Source organism: Eucalyptus grandis, chromosome 8 (genome assembly GCF_016545825.1).
Source record: "Eucalyptus grandis isolate ANBG69807.140 chromosome 8, ASM1654582v1, whole genome shotgun sequence".
In the NCBI taxonomy this organism is placed as follows: Eukaryota; Viridiplantae; Streptophyta; class Magnoliopsida; order Myrtales; family Myrtaceae; genus Eucalyptus; species Eucalyptus grandis.
Genome location: NC_052619.1, coordinates 59,195,734 through 59,205,694, shown reverse-complemented (window position 1 = coordinate 59,205,694; position 9,961 = coordinate 59,195,734). Strand labels below are relative to the sequence as shown.

Here is a 9,961-nt window from a genome sequence, read left to right as displayed (position 1 = left end):
CTGGATTCCCCAGTACCACCGGTCAAAAGCAGTCAACCACGACACCCACAAAGCACTAATCGACCCTTATTTAATAGTCATCTGCATCAAGATCGACATCACAGCTAATCACAGAGAGAGAGAGGAAGCCAAACCGAACATCTCATCTGACTGCATCGACGACTCCGATAAGCACGAGCCGCCATTGGAGAGCAGCATAAATAGCCACCCTCTCCCCAATCCCTTCTCGCCTGCTTGCACTGTACAACTATAGAAAAACAAGCTATATTCCCGTCATTGCAATTTGCAAACAAGTTAGAACATTCTCGGTTGGCTTCATACATTTATCGAGGAGAGCGACCGTACGGCCATTTGTTCGTCTCCCTTCTGTAAGTAATGGTTTAAATTATATGATTCGATTGTCACATTTGTTCTCTTACTTGGTAAACCAGACAAACATGCACGTCTCGAAAAAAAGCGTTTGGTCTCGGTTCCTGGATTGGTCCTTTTCGATAGGGAAATGAAGGGTCCTTGTGCTCGGGAGCTTCTCGACTTGAGAATAGCATTCATGAATATGGCAAAAGAAGACGGAAAATTTGCTTTTCCAAAAGTCACACTGACTCGATTGATGGGACCATTTTCAAAGAGGAACCACTAGTTTAAGCACTTTTGGACGTTAGGTCCTTATTCGAAGAAGGATCTTGAGGATCAGCGGACTCCAAAGATTCTCAGATTTTTAACTTTTTACGAGTCCTTTTCTTCTCCAGAACCTGGAGATTATTTGTGTTTATGTTACGCGGTGATGCACTCCATTTATGACGTTGTCTAAACGATCTTATCATCTTTATCTCAAGCAGACAATTATAGGCGTAAGAGACTCCTGATTATAGCAGCCCCTCTGACCACCCTCTGTAACTAAGATATTATTAGGACGAGAGGCTCTTGGATTGTTCCAAGAAAATTCCTTCTTCTAGGAACCATCGTTCCGCATTGGGCAAAATTTCTAAGTTCTGGACCTCGGCGGTTGAATTTTCCTATCGCGAATCCGCCGAACGGACGCTCTACCTTCTCCCACTTGTTAATATGTAGGTTTTTTATATGTTTATTGAACAGGAAGTAGATCCTCCTAACTTGTGGTCCTGACCTGAGGCTTAAAGGGCTGATTTAACATGTCACCATCTTTGTTAGCAGCCACTAAAGAGCAAAAGCTAATTTATGTTCCTCCTAGCAAATAGGAAGCCGCTACGACTTATTTCTTTCCCTGAAAATTTCAAAAAGCCACAATCTAACAGTGGCTCGCAAGAAAGTTCCAGGAAGGAAGAGTCACTTTCTCAATGGAAAAAACAAAACCCAATTCGTCCAACCATAAATACTTGCGCAGAGTTAGGACTCTTTCTCACATTAGCTCACGAAGAAGGATGCACATAATTGAGGAAGTGGATTTCTGAGGTAAGCTAATGATGTTAAGAGATTTGCTTTCCTATAATTTTCATTTTTTCTTCCTTCCTGGGAAAAAAATTGAATGCGCAAGATTGCAATTGCCTAATTTAAAGCCGTGACATTATCCACCACCTGGATAGCTTGCATGAGATTGTTGTCCGCCTCGCTGGATGCCACAACCAATGGCTCAGAATTTTCTCTCTTTCGATCTATGCGTGATTTCCTTTTGGGGCCAACATGTGACGTGCGTCTCTCCAAACAGAAGTGCTTTCGCATGCATTTACAACTGTCTGTCCCTGGCGGAGTTTTGGCTGGGCTTTTTTTCTTGGATCTACGTTTTCCCAGCATTCCATTCCTGAATTTTCATCCCTTTTGATTATCCTGTAAGAGGTTCTTTCAATTCAAAGATTCAGAAGCAACGTATTTTCGTTCACGGTTCTCTAGGTTCTAGCAATTTTCTGATAAGCTCTTTATGTTTAGATTGTTCTGAATTTGCTTTGAGGTTTATTATGTGATGAATAAACGTTGTTCCCTTTTTTTTTTTTTCTTTTTGGTGTTTTGCTTCCTTTTGTTGGGTGGTTGTGTTTCAGGTTCTAGTGAACTCTCAGCATTTCCGTGACTGACAGAGAACGTGGCGGTTACTTCCCTTTATCTCTCTCTCTCTCTCTCTCTCTCTCTCAGCTAATTAAGCGCACCTGAAGTTCGGATTTTGGAGTGGAACGACCAGGAGATCAAGTAGCATTTTTGACTCAAAGCAGGTATGATCATGAAAACTTTCGCACGCAATCAGACATGCGGAGTTTAATCTTTGGAATTGTTTCGATGGCTTGTGTGGAATTGAGCATGAATATGGGTGAAGTGGCGTCTTTTTAGGACGTTTTTCTAAAGAAGATCGACTGTTCGGAACAAGAGTTCGTTCTTGCGTTCGATGGGTATTTTTGAAGCAGAGATTATCTTTGCGGGGAGCTTCTGATCATGTCACATCGTTCTGTGTCTTTCGCATAATTCTTAGCATCTGTTTATTTCTGGAAGTATGTCGCAGCACGTCTGTTTGTGGAAATTTCTCTTTTTACTCTCCCTCTTGAATTGATCTTTCGAGTTTCTCTGCTCGAACTAGACTATGAGAGTTACACGTTTCCATCTTCTTTTGATATGAATCCATGGTGACTCCAAAAATTGAAACTTTTGGCTGAAGCAGATAATATATGATTCTGAGAAGGTGATAATGGTGTAAGTTTCAGGATTCTTTGCTCCCCTTTTCGTTATTGCTTATGTTGATTAATTCACAGAACAAGATAGGGTAATTACGACTGCTTATGGCGTATAATTGCGATAGCTGTAGAAAGTGAAATCCTTGGATGACCAGATGCTGACGAGTTTCTGTATATTTATACCTTCAATCCCATTTGAATTTCCCCCATCGTCGGTTAATTCCAGGAAAAAAATGGTGACCAAGACCGTGGATCTTCGTTCCGACACTGTCACCAAGCCGACTGAGGCAATGCGGGCAGCAATGGCTGATGCCGAAGTTGATGACGACGTCTTGTGTTGTGACCCAACAGCACAACGCTTAGAAACAGAGGTGGCGAAGATCACGGGCAAAGAAGCAGGCCTCTTTGTTCCTTCAGGCACTATGGGAAATCTCATCAGCGTTCTTGTTCACTGTGAGGTCCGAGGAAGCGAAGTCATTCTCGGAGACAACTGCCACATACATATTTACGAGAATGGAGGGATTTCCTCAATTGGAGGTGTTCATCCAAGGACGGTGAAGAATAACGAGGATGGAACGATGGATATTGATTTGATTGAAGCTGCCATAAGGGATCCAAAAGGGGCGCTTGTGTATCCAACTACTAGGCTTATTTGCTTGGAGAACTCACATGCAAAGTAAGGAAATTCTTATCTATCAAACTTTTCAATGAGATGTTCTGGCAAGATTGTATTTAATTATTGTGCTTAGTTAGCTTTTGGTGCAATTTTCATCACATTGGGTTCAGCTAAAGTTAAGGGCCCTGTTTGGCTTACGTGGGATATAATTCTCTAAAATTTTATTGGGAATTGCTACTTTGCTGGCAAAACATAAATATTTAGTCACTCAATTCCTGCTTGAAAATAATTTGCTTTCCCTGAAGGTCTTCTCTTGCCATTCAATATCACTGACTCTGTTCTGTTGGGTGAAGAAAGGATGTTGTTTCCTTCCAAGCTATTCGAATTTGAACTCATGAAATGCCGGATCAATTTAATCCACTATAACCATTTGAATTATGTGGTTTGTTTAACACAGTCTGTTGGTAGAACTATATCCGATTTTTTCTCTTGATCTGTCAACGGCCTCATGTTACAACATGGGAGCTGGCCATGCCCAGAATTACCCCAAACACGAGGCAGATGATGCTGGAGAGAGGGCTAGTGACTAGATCTGATTTTGAAGCTCTATCCATGGATTGCTAGTTATTTACTTTGGGCATTTAGTCCATGGAGCCATTTTTATGTCTGGATTTGGGATGATGCATTTTGTCATTGACTTTATTCTTTTTCATTTCTGCTTGTCTTATGATATCATTTTTGCCGAATGCAGTACTGGTGGTAAATGTTTGTCAGTTGAGTATACTGATAAAGTCGGAGAATTGGCAAAGAAGCATGGTCTAAAGCTTCATATAGATGGGGCTCGCATCTTTAATGCCGCAGTTGTGAGTAAAAATTATCTAGAGATGATTTTACATAGTTGCATCATGTGAACATTAACTATAATGGTTGCATTCATCTTACTCTGTTAGGCACTTGGAGTTCCAGTAGATAGGCTGGTACAAGCTGCTGACTCAGTTTCGGTACGTTCAATTGGCATCACATGAGTTTGCTCTCGACCAAGATTCTACTTTGGACTGCATCCAAAAATGATTCTCTGTTAATTTGGTCGAACTGTTGGTAGGTTTGTATATCAAAAGGTCTGGGCGCCCCTGTTGGTTCTGTTATTGTCGGTTCCGAGAGCTTCATCACAAAGGTATTAACCTGTGTGCATGTACTAATTGCATCTTCTGTTTTGTATTCAAATTCAATAATCTAATGATTCTAAGTTCATTGTTTCAGGCTAGAAGACTGAGGAAAACCTTAGGTGGTGGGATGAGGCAGGTGGGCATCTTATGTGCTGCTGCACTTGTTGCGCTACGTGAAAATGTTGGAAAGCTTGAAAGTGATCACAAGAAAGCGAAGATTTTGGCAGGTACTCGACAACTCACTTCGTAGTTCCTTTACGTACTCTATCCTTGTGATTCACTCACTGCTTAATCCCGTTTGCGCTTCTCATGTATGTGATGTCATCTTCAGAGGGACTAAACAAGATTAGAGGGTTAGCATTGAATGTTGCTTCTGTGGAGACTAATATTGTAAGTACGGCTGTTCAAGTAGTGAAAAAAGAGATCCTCATTATTTCACAGGAATCTTTTCTTCAGAGCTTAATAGCCGTGGCTCCTTAACGCTACTGATAGTGATATCCCACTCTTTGCTTTGACCAGATATACTTTGATATCAACGAAGGCTCGAACATGACAGTGCAGAAACTGTGCAAGAACCTGGAAGAACATGGAATACTAGTCATGCCGGAGACCTCAACCAGGTCATGCTTAGCCTTTGATGATCATCTGTTTTGACTAGATTTCCCCATATGGACCATCAATTAACAAATAATATATTTGTAGTGAACTTGACAAATCATGTATTAGCAAACTGATTTTGAGATGTTTATCTTCAGAGTTAGACTGGTTGTTCACCATCAGATCTCAGAAAACGATGTTCATTACGCGCTGTCATGCTTTCAGGTAATCCATATCCCGTTGTCCATTTCTTTCCCACGGTTTCTCTTGTCTCTTTATGATTAAAACTCTTATCTCTTCGCTAAATGCCTGCAGCGCATAATGATGGGAACCCCAAGCGAGAACGGGATCTAATAAAAGAAGCTGTTTCCGTTACTGCCCCCATCCAGTTTGTGTAGAGGCAGCTAAATAAAAGCTCCTCACATTTTAGTGGTCACTTCTATCAATCTCTGAAAGCTGCTGTACTTAGCTAAATGTAATTGGACTTCCCAATCTGTGCTCTTCTGTCCATTGTTCTCTGTTTCAATCGGCTTGTCAAGTTATTATCTGCCAAATATATAATGCTTAGGCTTGGATTTGTCTCATCCTCAGTCCATGATGCAAAATGAGCTTGATATCATCTTCAAAAGGCAGCTATGATTTGAATGGTCTGGCTCCATGGTAAGAAAGTGAAGGCATTGGCCCAAGTAGAAAACTTGTCATATCAGATTTGATGGATCATCATCATGAGAAATAATCGTTCAGAGTCTTTCCTATGATATGATGCCATTAAAAGAAGCTTTTTGACCCTAAAGTCCTAGTCCATAGATTTGTCACTAGATGGCCTCGTGGGTGCAGCAGGACAGTTCTTGTTACTTTCTCTTTGGCTGGATTGTTCTGGACACCATGAAGTAAAACCAGCACACCTGCTTTCAAGACGGTTCTCTTTTCTTATTATTTTCTGCTGAAAAAGGTATAATTTGATATTTCACCAATATCATGGAGGTAGTCCCAAAAGAAGTGACTCTCTATTTTATTGCAAAACCATGAACATGGTCACCAGCCATCTTTAGTATCCCTAGAATTGTTGGAAGAATTCATAAGAGAATCTCCTTAGACAGCAAATCCATTCTTTACAAGTCTCTGTTTTTCTTTTTTCTTTTTTTCTTTTTTTATTTTCGTTCTTTACATCCGTGCTTGTGGCACCTCAATTTTGTGGAAGCAATGAAATGGATTGTTGTTAATGGTTACATTTAATGGAGCAGGTCGGCTGCAATGTTCTCTTTCCATATAAGCTTCTGCAGAGCAGTCATGTCATAGTTACTCACTCCTTTGTAGAGGTTGCAGTGCATTTATGTCACTTCTACTGTGCCTTCTCCTCTCTTTTTTTTTTTTTTCTTAATCCTGGATGGAATTTTCAAAAGCAAATAATTCATCACCGTTGACCTTTATCCAAAGCAAATAATTCATCACCATCATGACAAATTGGTCCAAGCCAATACCCATGATTGACTAAATGATCACCATTCACAGGCACTACCTTTTCTACTGCAGTTTTTTTGGAAGAGGAGGAGGATGATCACCTTCCAAGGTTCAGATAACAAGCAATGAATTTTATGGCTTTTCAAGGTCCTTAAAAGCTTTGATCATCTCCAGGACGTTTTATGAAGGAACAAGCCAGAATCTCTTTTGATTACATCCTAAAAAGTTTGGTTCGTCACACTAGACTGGCTTGATCAACACGAGCGGCAATGATTTAAGATTGTGTCCGTCGCAAGTTAAGTACCCATCACCAGATACGATTCGAGAATAGTTACGACACATTTTCGAGAGCATGACGTGAACACGACATAAATTAACGAATCTCTTTCCACCGAAAGAAAAAAGCTTTTGTCCCGAAAAAATAGCACTAAAGGAGAGGGATCTTTTCCTAATTGATAAACCTATGTGTACAATATTCCCTCCCCTCTGGACAGTGAAAATTTTTGAAAAGCCATGTTGCCACATTCAAAAGACAGATGCGGTTAATCTCCTTTAATCCCTTAGCTTTGAAGGAAGCTCCAAAGCCTAAAAACCCTCCAAATTCCATTCTCTTACCTTAAGCAATGCTAATTACAGCAGGAAATTATAAACATTCGATCACATAATCATTCCATATCTTCCTTGGCTCAAATTAATCCGTGGTCCGAAAATGGGTTTCATGGTGTAGGACCAAATTAGTTAAATTGGTCTATCAAAGCACGCATGATGATCTCTCTTCAATAAATTCGCCCGTAGTTTGTGTGAAAATTTGTAAATCATTGACTTTGGATGCCAATTTCAGGTACATGAATTCCGCAGAGCGGCTTGGGCCCCAATTTCACCAAATAAGTTTAATTCATTTTCCTTTTCCTCTCGAATTAGACCCTCATAAAACGGCCGATTGAGTACGTTGGTGAGACAAGACAGATAATGTCTCGAAACAATTCATCTGCCGACTTCAATTTTGAAATTGACGTTGGCAAATTTCGTCGTAGGCGAGACAGCTTTTATTCGTTCATTCCAGGAAGTGGTCTTAATCATTAATTACGTGCCAGAAAGGAGCGGCATCGGCCGAGAAATTTCAACGGCTTAGCATGCGGATCTTTGCATTTCCCAGGATTTCCGACCTCACTTCTTGAATAATCATCTTCTCTGATATTTCAATTTAGGGGCGCATGCAACGTCGGGTCATTTTCGCTTTAGGAGAACCTCGCGGTTTCCATGAAAATGAACTATAGCTAACTGTCTTGAGAAATAATTCCTTCCAATTAGCCAACAGATCATTTGGCTCCTCCTACCCCCAAAAAATTTTAAAAAAAAGAAAAGGAAAACGGCCCTAGAAGAATAATTATAATACCATTTTCAAAAAGTTGAGAAAAATAACAATATTAAAAGGGTCCACATAAAACTTTGGATCATTATTATGTCCACCATTGGCCATAATGTATAAAAGATTTTTCGCACTGACTGTGAATCTAATAATAATTCTAAAATGTTAATTTTGTGAATTTGATTAGAAATCTTGTAACTGTCTTAATCTTTAAACACGCCAAACTTTTCCGTGCAACAAATTTTTCACCAAAATATTTATACCATCTTGAGATAAGTCCATCCTTTGATGTAAAAAAAAAAAAAAAATCTTGTATTCTAAAGGTGCATTAGTATTATATTGCATACAAGAAAAAGGGTGTGTTTCACTAACATTGTTGTATAATCAAGGACTCTAGTACAAGGAACGAATTGAAAACAATTAATTACGCAATGGACAAAAATCAGATTCGTCAAAAAAAAAAAAAAGTATAGAGCCTTCAAAAAGTATAGTTTACACTCTCAAATAACATTACACGTGTGCGCGAGATAGCGATTGTGATTAGCAGTAAAGTCATTCTCAGAATATTGGATTTTTTGTACATCTTGCAGCCTAAGGCAAAGAGAGGAATGAAAGAACAGGGGAACTTGCCGTGAAGCTTCCTACGTTCATTTGTTGCCTCCTTTCATTTTCATGCGGAAATAACCTAAATTAAATGACATTGGTTCAAATTGTTTTCTTCTTCTTTATTTAATGATTAAACTCTTGACACTGCAAAATGTTAGTTTTTGGAAATTTGGTGTGTATCTTGCTAATCAAACTCACAAAAAAAAATTGAATGAATTATTTTCCTTTTTGGCCGTAAAATTAGAAAGTAGTTTGATGTTCTAAATAATTCTTTTTTTTTCTCTTACAAGGCCTCATTTGTTTTGCAAAAACATATTCTCCTTATTTTTTCAGCATTTAGTTCATTTAGAAAAATGAATCTATGAAAAATATTATCATAATTAACGGAAAACCTATATTTAAATTCAAGAAAATGATTTTCAACCAAATATATGACTAAGTATCTACACTTTGACTTGAAACTTTACGTTTGGCATGAAACTCCAACGGTAGTTCCAAAGTCCTTAGTGTCTAGGACTGGGTCTTTGGCACCCTAGGCCAAGACCCAATTCCATGCCTTGATCACAATGCCTGAGTCAAAGTCCACCAAGGCCAAACTTGAGATTATAGTGCTCATATTTGATTCATCGGCTGCCCATACATAAGTTATTAAAGCTCAAATAGTGCGTGTCTATTTATAAAAAATCAAACTAGATTTTTCTTACCAAACGACAAAAAATATTTTTTAGTTCACTTTTAATTTGTAGTTAAATACCAATATCATCATTTTCCTGAAAAATAATTTAGTGGAAAATGTTTTGCAAAAATGTCACATATTTCACGAAACAAATGAAGCGTTGGTGTAAATATATGTCTTGGCTAATCTGATTTCTAGGTCCAAAATTTGATCCACTTTGTATACGATTCATGACTGAGAAATGATTTGTATTTATTTTTATTTTCTGGACAATAAAGTTAGATATCACCTTCCCCGGAAAGCCAGGGGACTTTGTGCGCAGCAACCGGGGGGCGATGTGAACCTCGGTATTCATCCAAATTTGTTGGGGCGATAAATTTCTAAGCTCCGTGCAACTTGAAATCCTTAAAGAGGACAAATTCCACTCTCCTAGATCTTCACGCAGCAACATGTAATGATCATTTTTAGTTGCCCTAATTCCACTTCTCATGTTCACTTCAACAGAAACTAGTTTTGCAAGTGAGTTGAGCTGCGCATCCACTGAACTTTTCCAGAGCTTCAAGTATGTATACGTACTTTCAAAATCGTACTAATTTTGACCACTTTGAATTCGAGGCACCATAAATTTGTCTCATTTGGCTTATGGTGATTATTAAAAAAAAAAAAAGTTCTAAATTTATTTTGAGGATAGACTTACAAAAAAAAAAAAGTACATTTTCAACAAGATGTGAAAAAGTACAAATGATAGAACTAAATTACAATAATATATATTATTTTATTTTTATTTTTTTGGTAATTGAAGACCCACCACACAGTCTCAAGTAACTCTAATCCTAGTGC

The 9,961-nt window shown here is 38.7% G+C and overlaps 1 protein-coding gene across 12 annotated transcripts; it reads left to right on the top strand.

Moving 5' to 3' along the window:
- The first annotated feature begins 251 nt into the window (after positions 1–251).
- On the top strand, positions 252–5,628 carry LOC104415370 (probable low-specificity L-threonine aldolase 1). Of its 12 annotated transcripts, none has more exons than XM_039300931.1 (13): positions 1,239–1,428; positions 1,682–1,802; positions 2,101–2,177; positions 2,618–2,649; positions 2,857–3,306; positions 3,998–4,109; positions 4,197–4,247; positions 4,349–4,420; positions 4,507–4,639; positions 4,744–4,802; positions 4,932–5,032; positions 5,168–5,234; positions 5,325–5,628. In XM_039300931.1, exons 4-13 carry the CDS (start codon positions 2,645–2,647, stop codon positions 5,361–5,363), a joined length of 1,089 nt encoding a protein of 362 aa, XP_039156865.1. In that variant the 5' UTR covers positions 1,239–1,428; positions 1,682–1,802; positions 2,101–2,177; positions 2,618–2,644; the 3' UTR covers positions 5,364–5,628. The 12 variants fall into 12 exon arrangements, with proteins under 12 accessions (XP_039156870.1, XP_039156867.1, XP_039156864.1 ...); XM_039300927.1 differs by having other exon boundaries at positions 2,010–2,177; XM_039300929.1 differs by having other exon boundaries at positions 1,560–1,802.
- Positions 5,629–9,961: the final 4,333 nt, after the last annotated feature.